The sequence below is a fragment of the Stegodyphus dumicola genome, chromosome 2 (assembly GCF_044657685.1).
Source record: "Stegodyphus dumicola isolate Sdum_Otavi_A_Nest chromosome 2, ASM4465768v1".
Lineage (NCBI taxonomy): Eukaryota > Metazoa > Arthropoda > Arachnida > Araneae > Eresidae > Stegodyphus > Stegodyphus dumicola.
Window position 1 is genome coordinate 109,689,755 of NC_140769.1, and position 19,792 is coordinate 109,709,546.

Below are 19,792 nucleotides of genomic sequence, written 5' to 3' on the forward strand. Positions count from 1 at the left end.
TGTTCCCTGAAGTTTAGCATTTCAGAATTGATGAGAAAGTGAAGCAGGCTGTCTTAGAATGATTGAGGCATATTGTTAAATCTTTGTATTTGGAGGCTTTCCAGGTATTAGTTAAACATTTGGATGAATGTATACATGTAGCATAGAAGTTTGTTGAAAAACAAATGCGGTTTTTGCTTCTTGCAGTTTACTCCTTTGTTTTATAAATTCCTAAAACCTAGTTTAATTTGAACATCCCTCATACATTTCCTAAGATTTATGACAACCTGTTTATTAACCTCTACACCAGGTGTCTCAAACTTAAATTATATGGATGGCTGAATGCATAACCTAAAAGCAGAGATGATAGGTGGCTCAGAAACTTGGTGGCCGTGTGTCCAAAAACAGATCAACCTCATTTTGGACATTCTGTGCAGAATGGAAGGTAACACGAACAAGATGTACTGCAAATGTAAAAAAGGTAGAAATCGGAAGGAGCGTTGTCAAGGCAAAAGTCCGTTCAGAGTCCAGCTGGTGAATGCATACACATGGCCTTGCATTATCATGATGGAACATTACCTTTTTGCGCCGAAACTGAGTTAGACGTTTTTCCTTGACAGCAGCATCAACATGGACTAGCATCTCGCTATACACCTTACTGTCAGGGGTTTTACCTTTTTTCAGATTCTCTTTGTGAATAATACTATGGAAATCCCACCAGATACAAAGCATTATCTTTTTGTTAGTCAAATTGTGATTTGCGACTCTGATGACAGGCTCAGCAGATGCAGACTAACCCTCTGTTTGGCCTGTGTTGAAGTAAGTCCATTTTCATCACAAGTCAAGATTTGGTCTAGAATTTTGTCCTTTTTTTGATATTTGTGCAGATTGGTGCAGGCCTGAACATATCTATCCTTATCTGCTTGAGTTACCTCATGTGGCATCCAGCGATTGAACTTGTACGTCAAGTTTATACCATGTATAGTATAGCTAATGGACATGTCACTAATATCTAGCTCTTTATTCCTTAGCAAGCTCTCGAGTGGTTGAATACTTATCTTCTTCCACAAGTTCTCCAAGGCACTTCTTATCAACATCAATAGGCTGACCAGAGCACTCTGCTTCTTGAATATCATAGTCCTTGTTTTTGAACTTTTTACCAAACTTACATAGTATTATATGATACAGCAGTAGTGCCTAAAGCTGTACTCATGATTTGACGACATTCTGTAGTTGGTTTTTTGCAACAGAACTTGAAGTAAATCATGGTTGTAATCTGGAGTAAGATAGTTTCATTTCAGACACCTTGTACATAATAATAATGATATTTTTTTACAAATTTCACAGTGCTTGTTGTAAAGCAAGGATGTCAAACTCGCAACCCGCGGACCGCATGTGGCCCACAACAAATATTTTTGCGGCCCGGTCAATATATTGGCAAATAATAATATATAATAATAAAATAACATATCGACGAAGGAAAAAATGAAATGTTTACTGCTAAGTAATTAACGATAATTTATTCAGTGTTGTTAGATTACTCACAGTGAGCTGACACACACACTACTTAAATTACAAATGCGTGTGAGTAGCTTGCGTTCAGCTACCTTCGGCTTTTGGGGGACACGTGCACTCAGAACTTGTACGCATCCCCCGATAGCCTCATGTGGCCGAACTCATGGTCTCAGTTTTCCAATAATAGTTTTGTACGATATATTGGTGCATGCATGTGCGTGCACTTTGCTTTATTATTAATTATTACTTAATTCATATTGTTACAGATTTCATTGTTATTTATTTATTTAGTTTTTTTTATTTAGAATTGTAATTAGATTTGCTTCATGTTGCCTTAGCCACGCAGACGATTTTTGAAAAGACAGCTGCGTTGGAAGGTTAAAAATAGAACAGCGCATGCATTTAATACCTAATATATAAATATCTCGTAATTGCTGTTGCCATCCACAAAAATCCAGATCTTTATAGATGTTTCCAGTATATTCGAGAAATTAATTATAAAGCTTATAAAAGCCGAGAACAAACAACTCATCTCAGTAGTAGCTGTAATTCTAGCGAACTGTTTGTTTACTTAATGCTGGGATTGATTTGTAGCGATTTCGCTGTGAGATAGAATTAGTTTCTCTGTTTTGAATTGATTTTTGCTAAACATTTGACATTTTGTGATATTGTTAGAATATTTTTGAAGAAATATTTCAGCATTTTGATTTATCTCTTGTGGAAAGAATAAATTTTCGTTAACTTTTTAACGTTAACCGTGTTTATTCCAGCCCTTTGTATTCAGCATGTCTATATAAAAACCAAGTGGTAGTAAAATTAAACGAAAAATCGCTGACGAACATAGAATATTCCAAGTAAAATGGGAATTAGAATATTTTTGCTGTGAAATAAAAGATAAAATAATCTGCTTGATATGTAATAATACTTTTAATGTATCAAAGTTATATAATATTAAAGGTCATTACGAACAACACAAATCGAAATATAACAGTTACGAAGGATTAATGAGAGAAGAAAAGTTAAAAGAGCTCAAGTTAGGAGTGAAAAAGCAACAGTCCATGTTTAGTAAAGTATTGCAAGAAAGTGAAGCGGCGGTACATGCAAGCTACGTCTTGTCCGAGTTGATAGCTAAACATTCGAAGCCTTTTACTGACGGTGATGTCATCAAGGAATGCCTAATGAAAGTTGGAGAAATTGTTTGTCCTGGAAATGTGAAGGCTTCTCAATCAATTTCATTGTCTCGAAATACAGTTGCGGAAAGAGTTACTGATTTAGCCACGAATTTAAGTGATCAGATCAAAGCAAAATCATCTAGTTTCAAAAGTTTCTCCATTGCCTGTGACGAGAGCACGGACATTAGTGGCAAAGCTCAATTAGCAGTGTTTTTTCGTTCTTGTGACAAGAATTTTAACATTTTTGAGGAATTACTGGAACTAATACTGATGCCTGGTACTACCACAGAAGAAGATATATTTACTTGTGTTTTTGGACTTCTGCAGAAATACAATCTACCTTTGGCAAAATTAAATTCTGTAGCTACAGATCGCGCTCCATCAATGACCGGGAAAAACAAGGGCTTCGTAGCATTACTAAGAAAAAAACTTAGTGAAATTCACGGTTCAAACATTCATCATATGCATTGTATTATACATCAAGAAGTTCTATGCACGAAAGTAATAAATATGGAGAATGTTTTGTCATATATAAAAAAAGTTATAAATTTTATAAGATCTCGAGGTTTAAATCAGCGTCAATTCACTGCTTTCTTAAGTGAGTTAGATAGTGAATATTCAGGTTTGTCCTACTATACCGAGGTATGTTGGTTATCTTGCTCCAAGATTCTCAAACAATTCTGGGATTTGAAAGAAGAAATATGTCAGTTTTTAAAAACGAAAAATCAAAACGTAAGTTTGTTTTACAATCCAATATGGATACAAGATTTATCTTTCTTGATTGATATAACCAAACACTTAACCGATTTAAATTTATCATTACAAGGAAAAGATCATATCATTACAAACATCTTTGACATAATTAAAGCATTCATATGTCAACTAGTTCTTTGGGAAAAACAACTTAAAAATGAAGATTTGACGCACTTCCCGACGTGCAGCATGAACAAATCAAGTTTAGATGATACTTGTTCGTATCAAAAATACGCAGAAAAAATTGCAAATTTAACAACTGAATTTGAAACGAGGTTTAATGATTTTAGTTCCCTCGAAGACAAATTTTTTTGTTTTCTTCGATTTTCTCAATAAGTAGTGACTCATTACCCAGCCATATGCAAATGGAGGTGATCGAGATTCAATGCAACTCAAATTTGAAAGCGAAATTCATTGAAGTAGGCGTGCCTGAATTTTACAAATATTTACCAGCCAGGTTTGAAAATACTCGAAAATTCGCATATGAAATTATTTCCATGTTTGGTAGCACATGTTTAGTAGCACTTTCAGTCATGAAACATAATAAGTTTCCTATTAGAAACTGTATTAATGATGCTCATCTTGTGTCAGTGTTGAAAGTTATCACTGCAAACAAAATTTCTCCCGAAATAGGAAAGATAATAGCAGAGAAGAGATGTCAAGTATCAGGACGTAAACTTTAAATTTTTCTTGTTCTTTTCTATATAAATATATATATATATATATATGTTTATTATTGTATTATTCAAAATAAATCTACCTTTCTATGAATATTGATTTTTTTTTCGGCCCACCTAAAGTTAAACCTTGTTTGTTTGGCCCAAGTGTACCTATGAGTTTGACATCCCTGTTGTAAAGCAAATCTCTTTCTTTCAAATGCTAAAAATTATTTGAGAACAGGATAGGATTAAACATGGCAATATGAACTGTTTGCGCAAACAATATTTGTGGTAGCAGGAAACTTTCATTAAAACCCGATGTATTTACAAGAAATACATAATGGAAATGTATTTATAGGCCATGTAAAATTGCTTCAGGAGACACAAATTGAGATTACTGCTCTGCAGCATGAGTAAAATATAAATGCATTTGATGGTTTGAATTTTTATTAAATAAAAAAATTATATAGGATAATTCTGTTCTAATATCATTTGTTTTTTTAAGGATGGACTTATAGATGGAAATCCTGTGTGGGCTGTGATATATTATTGTTTGAGGTGTGGTAAAATTGATGCTGCTGTCAATGCTTGTAAGAATGCCGGGTAAGTATTCTTCTATTTTGAGCCGATAAAATGTTGCAAAAAGATAATAAAAATAAGTATATTTATTTATTTACATTGTAGAGTAACTGTGTTTATCAAAGCAGTAAATGTAAAAAATGTGCAGTGCCCTCACTGGGATTCGAACTTTGGACCTTCCAATAACTAGCTGGACATTCTTTTCAGTGAGGCCATGAAGACATGTGGTAAAGAAGGAGAGAAACCTTATAATTCTTCATCCTTTAAGGGCAACTGGGAAAGAGGGATCCCAGCCTTCAAATAATGGTGGTTATGAATTACTGTCCACCACACATTTTAGTTTGGGTGCTACTGTTGGAGTCACATAAAATTTTTCAAAGCCATGAAACTGAAAAAATTTTTAAAGCCATTGCCAGAACTTGAACTCTAGACCTTCCAGTTGCTAGTGGAATACGCTCCAATTACACCATGTGGCAAAGAAGGGGGAAAACCTTACACAATATTTATTTTAATGCTTAGTGCTTGAAAATTACAAAAATAATTTCCTTTTTCTAAGTGATAAATCTAAGTAAAAATAATTTCCTTTTTCATCTCTATGTTCTATTCATTGGATTGTATCTATCATCCTTGCGTAACTTTTTGTTAGATGTAATTATCAGATCTAAAAATATGCTTGAGATATTATCAGCTCTTGCTAATTTTATTGTTTGCATGTCAGTGGGGTTCTTAAAAGATTTATAAAATTCAGGATTATTCTACAAGTACTAAACACAGTAATGTAAAGGCCCTTATACATGTACTTATTATTCCTTTGTCAGTTTTGTCTGAGCCTTGACTGAACTAACTTGTGTGTACAGAATGATTTTATCTCTGTGGTGCTCTTTTATTTTATGAACTTAATAGTGATGAAAACCTATTAATCAACAAACAAAATAGATATAACTTGATACTGAAGCAAAAGCCGGTGGAATTTACTAATATGCAATAATAATTCATACAGATTCTGAATTTATGAAAGTCATTGTCCACTGAGTATGATCTAAATTTTATCTTAATCTCATATAAAATCTACAGTTGTCATAATCCATTTTTTATAATGTTATTGTTAATTATGTAGCATGTGTTATCAGTAATTATCATTTGGCAGAATTTTATTTAAAATAAGGTAAACATTAATGGTTTTAAATTGATTATTATTTAATTACTTAGGAGTTCTTTTAAAGCAGTTTACCTTTTTGCAGTAATCAAAAACTTTCAAAATTTTAAAAATTGTTATCTTTCCCCCTCCCCCCCAAAAAAAACCAGTTTTACAACTTGTTTTAGTGATATTTTGATTTCTGTGTCATGTGAAAGTTGTATTATTCTGGAAGAAATCAGCATTATTTTAAATAATCAATTAAGTATTTAATTTATGAAGAATTATTATAAACTGAATCTCCTCTTTAAATACCAAAATCAAATCTTAATGCTTTTCTGTTAGTCAGAAATTTTAATGCTAACTCAGAAATAGTTAAACATTTCAGCTCAGATCTTTGGAGTTACACTTTTCTATATGACGTCCATTGGGATCTGCCAGTATTTTAAGTAATGGCTCACTGCAGTTCTCTTAACTCTTGAATTATTTTGCATATTTGCCAGCTGGTTTTACTAATTTTAATTACTCAAACATCAGATTTATATTAATCATGATTTTATTGCTATTTCTTCAGTGAATGACGACTACAAGCTGAAATATTCTAGAATTTTATTTATTCTGTGTTTTATGCATAAAAAAAATTATAATTTCTTTAAATGAATTTAAAATAGTTAAGATATCATTTCAAATAGTTAAGATATCATGAGCGCTATCTCCCTAAGAGGAGGGATGCCTTCACAGAGGGCATACTAAGGGAAACTGGCTTTATATTCACATTACACATGGAGAAAATTTGCCAATCTGTTTGCTAGGGGTCACACAACCAGCATTTGGCAGTCTTAACTATTCAACCATTGATGGGACTTCAGGAAAATATTTTCTTAAGAACTTTCAGGAAAAGAGGTTGCTTTAAAATTTCATTCATTTGCAGATAAAATTTATACTAGAAATAATCTGTTATGTCAAAAATTAAAAATTTGAATGTAATATAATTGTCAATATACATGAAAATAGGTTTTGAACAAATGTATATAGCTACAACTGTTTTATAGAACAATTTTTTAAAACTTACATTTTAAATTTTTGTGACTTAATAATAATTATCCGTATAGCTTTTATTAATGTATTATTTAAAATAATGTAAAACTATGTATAATAAAACCTGAGCAACCATCATCTCCTAATGGTAACCATTTCTGAAAATGACCAGTATTTTTTGTAAAATAATTTTAAAAGAAATTATATTGCAATCTTAAAAATGTTTTTAAATTCAGATATTTGAAAATATTAACAAAAAATAACACAAATATTTTGGTTCTGTTCTCAAGTAAATGTTGTCATGTCACAAAATGAAATCTTTACTCTTTTTGAATCTTATTTCTTTTTGCCTTACCTAATAAGTAATTTCCTAATAAGTAATTTTTGCCTTACCTAATAAGTAATTTCAATTTTAAAAGTTCCCAGATTTGTTTCTGCAGTTCTTTTCTGAGTGCAGAATAGTGTGGACAGAGCATCTAATCATTAGAAAAATATATGTTACTATTTAAAAAGTTAAAAGGAGAAATGTGTAGAAAGAGGTTTGCAATACATATTTTTTCATTATGTTTAAATTTAATTTTGCATGCAGAGCTTGCCTGCAAAAAAAATTACAGTTAAAAATTTTGCAATCAATAAATGAAAGTTTTTTTTTTAAATAGGGTATTAGAAATAATTGCTTAATTAATTAAAATGTATTTAATTTCTCCTACTTACAGTATTAAAAGATACTTATTTTCAAATTTTATTAAAATTTAGATAAATTAATTTTTTGAATGATTTTCTTTGCTGCACTCATGAGCAACTCACTTTTATAATATAGAGGATCATGGCCAGCAACAAGATTTTATGTATCTGCTTTAGAATTCAAAGGGCACCTTTTACTAATGTGTAATTTTGACTTTAAGTCCATGTTCAAAATAGTTTGGGGGGGGGGATATTTGAGCAATAAAATTTTATTCTCAAATATATACAGCCATATACTGTAGAACCAAAGTTCATGAAACTGGTGCATTCTGGTAACCTTTCCATTGAAACCATCTCTTAGCCAGTCCGTAACCCTTCTTAGTTTAACTAAATTTGGGAATATGGATGTTTATACGTCAGTGCACAGCACATTAAATTATCATCATGGAGTCATTTCAGAGGTAGATATTTATTCTACTTCTGAGGAGGGATTTGTCTCAGAGTTCCCATATCAAAAAGTGTGTGCTACCAGCCAGATCAAGATGCATATAAAGAGGGTCAGTTGATTGATACAAAAACAGGGTCCTGACCTTCAGTTTGCCTGATCTGCTCAAAAAAATGTAAAGGCCATGTATTTGAATAGTCCTGTAAGCCTGTACATTGCCATTTCTATTGCCAAAGTTGTGGCCACTTAAAGATGTCATGGAAAATCTAGATGTGCACAGTACTACGGGAAGAGTCACAACAGTGATACATGCAATATTGTACCATTGTGCATAAATTCCAAAAAATGATTACATGGCTTTCTCTCATTCCTGTTCCAAGTGGAAGACAGAAAAGCCATCTAGAAAAGTCACGAGAGCGCCACTTACAGGCTATAAAAGTAACTAGGGACATCACTCGTGTTGAAGCTAGAAGATTGGTGACTAATATACAAGTACTCCCATTTGCTGATGCTTTAAAGTCAGTAAAATCAATGTGAAGTAATTAGCAATGCTGGCTGGCATATTGTTGGGCCCAGTTTCAAATCCTAGAGAGGGTGTGAATGCTTTGAAGTATAGTATTTGGGCAATGCAGGTGCTATTAAAATACTAGCGAACTGAAGTCCTTGCTTGTGGTTTGGTGGTAGGGGACGAGAGATGGGAGACCCTCATATCCATTCCCTGAAGTGCTGTCCATCGAAAGTAGGGCACAGCTGCATAATTAGTATGGTAGAACTATACCTGTATGATCAGTGCCCATTTTACCTGTGTTTGTAAGTATTCATTATCAGAAAATTAGTAGTGAATTTAAAAAAATGAAGGGGGGAGTACATTTAATACACAAAATGAGAATTAAATACTGTAGCTCAGGCATCTGAATCTCAAGACATTCGAAAATATGGTCTCTGATTTAATGTTATGAAAGTTGAAGAGACTGGAATGTACAAATCTTCCTTTCTGTGCCTTGCAAAGAAGCAACATTGGTGAGAAAAATATTCATAATGGCCACAGTTATTTATGGAACTGATGTTTTCACAATGGTCTTGCAAATATTAAAAACCTAACCAATGTCATCAACTTCACATTAGAAAACATTAAGCTTACAAAGTATTTTTCTGCAAGAAAGGACGATGTTAATGAATATGTTTGTGCATGTATAGATCTTCTGACCTAAGAATATAAGCTTCATTTTTTCTTCTGTGATACAGATAATGCACTTGAAACCATAAGTCATCTGATCCCAAACTGTACTCGAAAAAGCTTTTAGGGCTGTTTCTTATGTTCAGCATGCATTTTAATCTTTGCATGTGTTCAAGATATCTCTCTTATGTTAGTTTCTAAGTTCCGTTAAAAATATTATTATGAAAGAGAATGTTAAGTTACATGTGTATTAATTCTGATATTGAAGAGAGATCCAGGCTTATCAGTGCATCAGATTCTTCCAAATAATGAAAATAATAAATTAATATGTAACATTGTTACTTGAAGTAAAAATCAATTTCATCCTTTAGAAATATATTCCTGGTAAATACTTTTATAGCATTGTTCCATTTTGAGTAGCCTTTTCCGTAAGTTTGAGAATTTTACCGAAATTATTTATCTGGTATTTTCTTTGCTGTCATACCTCATTTTATCTACAGAACTATCCACATATTTGACTTTAAGTCGTAAAATCAAATTTTGTCATTCATTCTTTTTCTCTTCCAATAATTCTATACCTTATTATTTGATTAGTCCAAAGTGCTTTGTCCTTGAGGGACTAATGTTTTCATCTTGCATTAAATCACTCTGAATGTTTGTTTCACTTTTCAAACTTTTGCCACCAAATATTATCGCCCTGTATTATATTTGAAGAAATTAAATAATGAAGAATCTACATAAATGTATGCATGTTTCTCACATTATGATAAAAACAGTACCTAGAGCCATCAAATTTTTAATGATGTAATCCTACTTCGAATATGGGCACATCTAGAAGCCCAAATTTGGAATTTGTTTTATTACCAATCTCATATTTTGTAAAACTGTAACGAATATTTGATTAACAAACTTAAAGATTTCAAAGAGAACAATGACAACGTTGTACATAAAAAACACTTTTATCTCGGGAGATTGTGTTTTGGAAATTCTAAAAATATGCTCATTTAAAAATAATTTTGCGATATTGCTGTTGAATTGAATTTTATGGTTTAAATGTGAAGCACATGATATTTAATAACTAAAGGTAACACACAAAATGTTTAAAAAAACGTCCCTTTGGACGTGATTTAAAATCTGAAAGCTTTGAGATTTTTTTTATTAATTAATATCTCTGATTTTAGCTACTGTTTTTATATATTATTTATTTATTTATACATTAATAGTGATTGTCACCCAGATTTAATGTGAAAACTTCAAATAAGAAAATGAAATAAATGACTAAAATTTAAAGATTGGATTTTAAGTAATAGTTAATTCACTGCATATATCAATGAAATAATTTTTTTAAGCTTTCTACAAAATTTAATTTGAATTTTTTTAAATAATAGTCAATCTGATTAATCTGTAGACTTTTAAAATTTGAAAAAATATACAAATACCTCAATTTTTTAGATAATTAATTTTAATTGCTATATATTATTGTAAATAAATAAAAAAAGGCCGGTGGCTAAAATATTATTTGCTACAGATATTTTAGCATTTTATTTTAATTATTTTATTTGCTTTGAATCAAAGAAATCGGTAATTTATTCTTAACTAAGTGAATAGGTTTAAAAGAACTGTTCAACTCAAACTCCAAAGGTATACTTTAATTTAGCTGGAGGTTACCGGAGCCCAGCTCCAGTAACTGTTAGTTTTCAAATAAAATAATAATTTTAGCTGAATCCTATATTAGATTAGTTCTTATATTTTAATTTGTTAGCTAACTGTTCATTATAAATTTAACTTAATTTAGTAATCTTTTAATTTATGTCTGCTTTTACTGTATTTTGTGATTAATTATTCATTGTTTTATTGTTGCATTTATATATAAGTTTTACTAATGAAATATTATTTCTTTCCTTTCTGCCTCTTTTCATCATGAGGTTTGCTCATTCCAGAATTAATATAGATTTTGAGCGGCAAGCAGTTTTACTATAAAATATAAAATTCTATGAATGGAAGTATAATTTTTTGCCTGCATTTTGCGACATAAGGAAATGCTGCATTTCAATTATGGGATCTTTGTACATGTTCTCAAATTAACTTGATACAAGGTATGCAAGAGATGTAAAACTGCCCCCCCCCTTTTTTTTTTTTTTACTGATTATGCATGTCTAGTTTGCTGCTATTTTTGTATCAGGATATACAACAGTGCAAAAGTATGATTTGTCCATGAAATGTGTGACTTTCAGATCACCGTGTATTATTTCGTTGTGAGTATATGTATTATTTCTAATGCATGTTTTCTTCTTTTCTCAGTGATAGTTTAAGGGAGTTTATTCCATTCCTAGTAGAATATGAAGAAAATGAAGGCACAAGGTATATCTGTTAAAGCTTATTTTCTAGATCATCATATTCAATCTAAACTGTATATGATTATTAAATTAAAAGTAGCTTTCAAAGAATTTAACTTTGAACTTTGTTTAATTATAACACTTTAAATTTGCATAATTTTTTCATTAACAGCAAAAGATGATGTTTTGTATGTCAGCTATTGAATTAAATTTAACCCCTTAACTGCCATGGCCAAAGGACAAGATTCACTCCCCAGTGCCACCGTTTTTTACACAGGCGTGTTATGCGATATATTAGGGGAAAAATAAGTGCTGTCTGAAAACTGTTTACTTTCACAAAATAAAGAATAAAAGAAAAATGAAAGTACAAAATTTAATGTTTAGAGTAAAAGTGTAATGATGTAAGCATAATAAAAATGTTCCAAAAAAGTCGAGTTTCGATCAAGTTATTTTTAGACCAGCAAAGTGTAATATCAGGTTTCAGTGCTATACCTTGTAAAATCGGTATACCTAAAAAAACATACTCTATTTCTTCTGAATTGGTTGGATGTCATAGGCAAATTCTACATATCAAGTTGTACCCAACGTCGAGCATCTTTTAGAGAATAGTCACAATCCTCTAGCTGACGTAATAATATCATATTCTGAGGTGTCCGATCCTGAAGATGACGGAAAGTTATCATGTATTTTACTTTCATCACTGTCAGTGTTGGATATGTGATACTTCCGCCTGTGCACGCACATAACGGATTGAACTGATTACGTAAGTTTTAACCGCGTGCTCAATGATTTATGATGTAACTAGTGTTCTATTTTTAGTTTAGTTTGTTAATGAATGCCTTAGGAAATGGATGCGTAGTTTTTGATCTCTTGTAATAACCTCTCTTTTATAACTTGTGTACAGATTAAAGTTTTAAAAAGCTGAACCTGTATGTATTTTTTGGATACACCTGAATGAAGAACCCGGTGATTCAGGTAAGTGCTATTTTGCTTACCTACTGTTGGAATGCTTTACGCATTGATTAATATTGTCTATTGAATTGATGCAATATTAATTTATCATCCTGTGCCGAGACGAAAGTGAATTAATCACAGATTGATCTTAATGAATTTATGTATTTTGAATTTGAAAGGCACTAATTGAATTATTTAAGATTTTATATGTTATATGTTTGATTCAGTAAACATGTCAGTAGAAGGCATTACTAAAGAAAAAGAGAGGTGGTTTGAGAACGTCCATTACCAGAATTCTTAAGAAAGAAAATAGAATTACAACCAGATAAGTCTTCTGTTGATATAAATTTGTTAGAAAAAGACTAAAACTCTTGAACGATAAGTTTGAATCCCTTAAGATAGCTGATTCTGAAATCGAAAGTACTTTGAAACCAGAAAAATTCGATGAAGAGATTCAAACTACAGAAGAATATCGCGAAAGAATTCTGTTGTGGAAATTTAGAGCGAAAAAACGAATTCACTTGGCAAACCAAAACTCTACTGTTATTGATACAAATCTATCTAATTCTCAAATAGTTAATGATTCATCGAAACGGAAGTTTAAGCTTTCTAAAATAGAATTTAAGTTGTTCGGCAGTGATATCAAAGAATGGTTGTCATTTTGGGCACAATTTGAGAAGATACACAACGATAATGAAATCGCGATGGAGGATAAATATCAGTATTTATTACAAGCTACAAAGGGTTCAAGAGCGTGAGAACTTGTTGAATCATTTCCGTCCACAGCTGATAGTTGTGAAAACGTAATACAATGTTTAAAGGCGAGATTTGGCCGAACTGACATGTTAATTGAAGTGTATATTAGAGAAGTTCTTTCATTGATGATGAATAACGCAATCGGTAAAAACCTTAACATGCCTCTTTTAAAATTCCGATAAGATTGAAACTTATTTAAGGTCTTTAAATATGTTAGGTGTTTCAAGCGCAAATTGTTCTTCAATATTGTATCCGTTGATTGAATTTTGTTTGCCTGTCGACATATTGAGAGTTTGGGAAAGAAATTTGAATTCCATATCCTTAACATCTAAAGAAGAAACTGTTGATAAGTTAGATAACCTGATGAAATTTTTATGTCATGAGATTGAAAGCGAAGAGAAAGTGCTTCTAGCACAGACCAGATTTAACCGTGAAACCGAAATTGAAAGCAAAATTATTTCACCAGCGTCAGCACGACGGGAAAGATTTACTCCGACAGCTGCAGAGTTATGTAACGCTTCGGATATTAGAAAAAGAAACTTGTGTGTTTTGTAACAAAGCACATATGAGTAGCCAGTGTAGGTATGCAGATAATTTGCCTTATGAAGAGAAAAAGCAAATGTTGTTAAAAAAGGGTGCATGTTTCAGATGTTTAGCAGTAAGAAAGCATATTTCTCGATTTTGTGAAATGAAAGTACCTCCGTGTGAGATTTGCAGTAAGGGTCATTTTAAATTAATGTGTACTGAAAAATGTAATTCTGAAAATTCAAACCGATCGCTCCAGGTTGAGGAGAAACAAATCAAAAGTTAGGACTCTGCTTTATCTAACAAAACAGCTACTCGTAAAGTTCTCTTGCAAACACTTATTGTTGGTCTTAGGTCACCTTACTTTCGAATAAGAATAAAACAAAATACATAAGGGTACTAATTGACTCAGGTAGCAGTAAATCTTACTTGTCAAATTTTGCAATAATGAAAATGGGATATGAATGTATTGGTGCAGAAATTTTAACACATAGTTTGTTCAGTGTTATAGAAACTACAGAAACACATAAGAGATATTTGATTCGTCTTAGTGACTTTTCGGATAATTATCAATGTCATTTCGATCTGTTAAATCAAGAAAAAATTTGTTCCCAAGTCCCAAAAATACAGCGTGGTAAATTTATGATTGAAGTTAAGAAATATAAAATTTTCTTGTCCGATTTGAATGATAAAGTAGATCTGCAGTATCAATTCTCTCCTGACATGATTCATGGACTCGCAAGGGCTGATGTCGCAGGTAAACTGTATACCGGAAACATAAAACAGACAAACAGACTCCGGTCTAGTCTTGGTGGAAACGCGGCTTGGATGAACACTAATGGGTAAGACTGATACGATCGAAACTTCAGATAGCACGAATAGCATAATGTCGCTACATGTAAACGATGCAAAAATTTCAGACTTATAGTAACTTGATACACTTGGAATTTTTGACCCTGGAGAGAAGGGAAGTCGAAAAGAGCTTGAGATGGCAGCTAAAGAACATTTTAACAGAAGTGTAAAATTAGATGTCGATGGAAGGTACGTTGTAAGTCTTCTGTGGATACAATGCCATCCTCCTTTGCCCACTTGCAAAAATGTTGCAGAACGAGGGCTGTGTTGAGTGCTATTTGCTGACCTAAAGTAAGTGCTATTTTGCTTACCTACTGTTGGAATGCTTTATGCATTGATTAATATTGTCTATTGAATTGACGCAATAGTCAGACATATTCGTAAAAAAAGCACCTATTACTAAGAGTAAATGAAAAACGGAAGACACATAATAAAAATGTATGTTTTACTCAACAGAAACACGAGCATAACCGCGCAGTCATTATTTATCATTTCAGAAACATTCCTGTCTCTTCTCTGAAATAGTGTCTTCCTTCGCATACTCTGTCAAGGTCATTTTGGTGTTGCATTCCAAAGCGTTGTGAATAATTTTACTGGCTGCTGCGCAAAGCAAATGATAGTATTTCGGAAGGGAGTATATATATATATATATATATATATATATACGCCCGCAGTAGTTAAGGGGTTAAAACTACTAACAATAGCTGTGTTGGAAAAAGCAAAAGAAAACTGTATGTTATTACCTTATAGAACTTTTTTTGTTTTATGTCCAGGTTGAAACCAAATAGTGAATCTCAAATCAATCTGCAATATCGTCGCACTGTACGTTCCAGTACTGATCCATTCAAAAGGTATACATGCATTCATTCCAAGTTTTCTTTGTGACTGAGTTGTCTATCTGATTTATACTAATCATATGACTGTGTTGTCTATCTGATTTATACTAATAATATGACTGTGTTGTCTATCTGATTTATACTAATAATATGACTGTGTTTAAACCACTATGCTGGTTGGTAAAGTAAATAGCACAAAAATACTAGATTCTAATATGATTTAATGTGAAAAATTAGTGACTAGTGTTAATTATCATTTATTTCAATAATGTATAGCAGCATTAACGGGGAACTAATAGTTATATCTGAAGCCCAATTTTTGTTAGAAGGGGGTTAAATTGAATAGGTATTTTGAAATTTCTATTATATATGTCATACAAATAGTAGTTTGTATTTGACAGCCATTTGCAAAATCACCACTTCAAAAGAAGATATCCTCCTTGTGTGCTTTGAGATAAATACAGCCCTAAACTGGGATTTGAATATTTGTTAAGCACCTATTCTATTGGTCAGTCTTTTACAGGCAGAGGCAGAATAATTGTATTAAAAATCTGAATCAAATATAATTTATGTATAGCTGTAATATTTTTAATTAAAAAAAATGATGGATGTAGTGTTAGTTTATATAGTAATTAATATAACATAGCGTAGTGTGGAATATTTTTAAAGTTAATTGACACAAACTCTAGAAAGTGTTATAGTGTTTCTATATGTGCTACATTAACAATATAGAATGTACTAATCTGATGTTCAACTTCATTTTCACTTAAAAAAGATCCAAACGAAATGCTTATAATTGGCTACTGTGATTTTATCTTGCATATGAGTGAGGTTTTAAATCTTTCTGCAGTAAATATTTTTTAAAGTAAACCTGAAAGAGAAATGAGTTTGAAGCTTCCTATGAGCTAAGGAATATACACATGTTGTTGTTAGCAGTAATGCTGACCACCATTATTCTTTTGATGCCTTATATTTATATTGTCTAGATGGTATATTTTATTTGTATTTTTCCCTTAATATTTCATCTAAATCTGAAGTCCTAGCTATATTTCAAAAATAAATTGTGAAAAAAGTAGGAACACAAAGTTTGTAGACACTTTTTCACTAGCTTTTTAATTGAATGCTTATGTTTTACTGAACTTGTTGTCCAAATTGGTTGAGATTAAAATAAGTTTTGCAGTCTATCAAATACCTCGTATGTATCAATCAATAATGTGGTGTCAAGATGTGGTACCCCCTTGTCAAAGTAAAGCTACCTAAATGAGAAACTTGTCACTGGCTGAACGAATAGGCAATTTTGTGGTCATTACATTCTCTAGATCATTGTAGTCCAACCTTTAATCACCCGAGGCCCAATCAAGATTTTAGTATAGGAAAGTACGTTAAAGAAAGAAAACAAATTGCGTATAACTCATTGGTTTAAAATACCACTTGCTGTCAAGAAATCAATGTGATGATTGGCACTGTTTTTCTGATGCAAGTTTATCAGTGTACACTGTAACTTCAGTAAGTCAAAATCTTAGGCTTGATTACAGTGAAGCACTTTCAATGTGATTTTTCATTTTTATGTAATTTGCTTGAGAGCAGAAAAAGAAGTTTCACATATGTGTGTACTGCCAAACAGTGATAACATTTGAGGAGAGAATTTAAGCAATTTGGGGAAACATTCTTTAGTGTCCAGAAATTTTTAGGGACATCACACTTTTTAGTGTGGTAGAATTGGTCTGCCTAGAGATCACAAATTCCCATTTGAAAGTCATAGAACACATCACTCACTTCAGTCTCCATGAGGTTGTTTAACAGTGCAAGTTTTGATTTTAGGGAGTCAGGGAATCTGTCTTGGAACCCTTTCTTATACTAATTATTATTTCATGAAATATACTAAAATTTGTGTCATTTTCTTTGTCTTTCAGCTACTGGCAAGATGGGAAGTATGCTGTCTTATTTGCCTTCAGTGTAATTTGCATTTCATCAAGTTAGCAGATGCCCTCATTATGTCCTTAAAGCTGGGAGATATTTTGTTTCTGCTATGTAGCTTCAGTTTTAAAGCATTTAGATGAGATGTTAAATCTGTCAGAATAGCAAGATTATTTTGAAACTGGATTTCTTCCAATTTTTCTTGATACTTATGCCCAATGTTTTCATTTCTGAGAAAAGCAAGAATTTCATTCTTCAACCTCAAAAATTGTTGCAGACAATTTCCAGCACTTAGCCAGAGCACTTCATAATACAATAAAGTGTCATTGTATACTCAGTTTCCAGATTGTCCAGGAATGCAATAAATGCTCTGTCTATGAGCTTTATTGCCTCCTATTATTAAATTTCCATTATTTACTTTACAACAGTTTTCATCGTCTCACTGGAACTTATAATTTTTCCATGGAGAACTTCCTGATGGATAATGCAGTGGGAAAACAAACAGTGTATGCATTTTTCATTACACAGTCCTACTAAACCAGTTCTATAACCAACCATTCCTTTAACTCCATCTGGTGCAATACCAGAGCTCTTCCAAAAACCTTCACATTTAGAATGGCATTATCCCGCTTGTTGACTATGTCAGTACTTTTAGTGCTTGTTTTAAATTATTGCAATTCCAACAGTTCTTGATGAATTTCAAATTTTTTGTTTATTGTTCTAACAAGATAAGAAGTTGGCTGATGTTGGCCATATTTGTGCTGTCATCTAGAGCAGTGCTCCGCAACCGGTGTGCCGCGAGTAGGATATAGGTGTGCCGCAATCAAATACATGTATTTGACATTTTGCAATTTTTTATCATGTATTTAATACACAATGACAATTTTTTTCCTTAATAATGTCTATTTTAAATGTTTTTATATATTTCACTGTTGTGTGTGTGATTGTAAGTGTGTCAGCATTTGAATTTTTTCGGCACTTCCTTGATAACTCGGAACTCTTTGGTGTGCCACGAAATTCCAGAAAGATTTTTTGTGCGTCGCAGGTGAGAAAAGGTTGCTCTAGAGAAAAGGTTGGATCTAGAGCTAAAGCGGAAAATCTACATTTTTCCAAAATGTTTTTTGAGAGTACCTGAAACTTCACTATCTATTTCATAAATTCTTCTGCTTACTGTCTGAAGAACACTTTTTCAAAATTTTTAGACATATTATTATCTCCAAATGAAGATTCCATTTTTACAGCATATCTTTTAATGAGCTCACCCTCCATAAAAAGACGTTTTACTTTTAGCTAACTCTAAACGTATTTCATAAGAAGCCTTCAAAACAGGGTGTTTTATAGTTGCTGAAAGAAATTCTCCTGTCTAGTTAGTTTCAGCTTCATATCATTAAACACACAGCTCCTGGCACTTCCCTCTTATTGGTTGTATTTTTATTTATGCAAGCTAGTATAGTGCCTGGTCACATTATACTCCTTCAAAATGATCCCGCGAACGGGCAGGCTGCATGGGCGTTTTTGTGGTTTTCCTCATGTGTAACGTGTATACGAACCAGTTTCCCTTAGAAAGTCCTCCACGAATGCATCCCTCCCCTTAGGCAGATAGCCCTCGTGTGCTTTGCCATAATTAAATACACCAACAGCTTCAAAATGTTTAAGACTTGGTGGACAGAATACTGTGGTTTTCCATTATGTTCAACAAAAAAGTAACTTTCCTGCCACTTGGACTAAAATTGCCATTTCTTCAACACACTGTTTCTTTAGTTCCACCATTTCAGGTAGAATTGAATGAAAGTGAAAATCAAAGCATGCATGCCACGGATTATAACAGTTGAAGTGTGAAGCTTAATATCAAGGTGGCCATTATAGGAGAAGTGAAGATTGTAAGGTGCTGCTATCACTGGATATGAAACTGCCATCTGATGCCAATGTCAATGGTTTTCTGCTAAATATGCTTTTCTATGTTCCCTGCATAGCAGCAGGAAGAAAATAATGTTTAGCACTGGTCACTTACAGTTACCAACACTGTTATGGCATTTTCTTGAATTTTACAAATACTGCCAGCTAGTTCACAAACTAATGCCTGTTTTACACAGCTTGTTTTGCACAAATGTGATTTATTGTTATTTAAAGCAAGAAAGGTGTATCATATTTTCCAAATGTTTAATTAATATTTTTTATCCAATAAGGAGGAATACAAATGAACAAAAAGAAATAAGAGGCCCATGGGTCAAACTATACGGCTGTCTAGATATTGCCTTATTAGGTTTCTTTTCATGGGAGTGTACTAAAGGTTAACTTATGTACCATGGATGCTAAGTATTGCAGAACTCAATCAATTAAAGCTATTTTTCAATAATTTTGAAACATATTTGAATTCAAATATATTATTGGTAGAATGCTATTCAAACAAAGAAAGATTTCTGTTTTTTCTCTGCAGTTTATAATATTTTTTGAAATTTTTTAAACTAGCCTATAATATA

General features: G+C 32.2%; 1 protein-coding gene across 1 annotated transcript in view; it reads left to right on the forward strand.

Annotated features, from left to right (window-relative positions):
- The window catches only part of LOC118183567 (nuclear pore complex protein Nup93-like), a 139,966-nt gene that overhangs the window by 91,282 nt on the left and 28,892 nt on the right, over positions 1-19,792 (forward strand). The window contains exons 10-12 of the mRNA XM_035353164.2: positions 4,584-4,681; positions 11,438-11,497; positions 15,333-15,410. Coding sequence (XP_035209055.1) covers positions 4,584-4,681; positions 11,438-11,497; positions 15,333-15,410 — 236 coding nt within the window. The remainder of the gene's footprint in view (positions 1-4,583; positions 4,682-11,437; positions 11,498-15,332; positions 15,411-19,792) is intronic.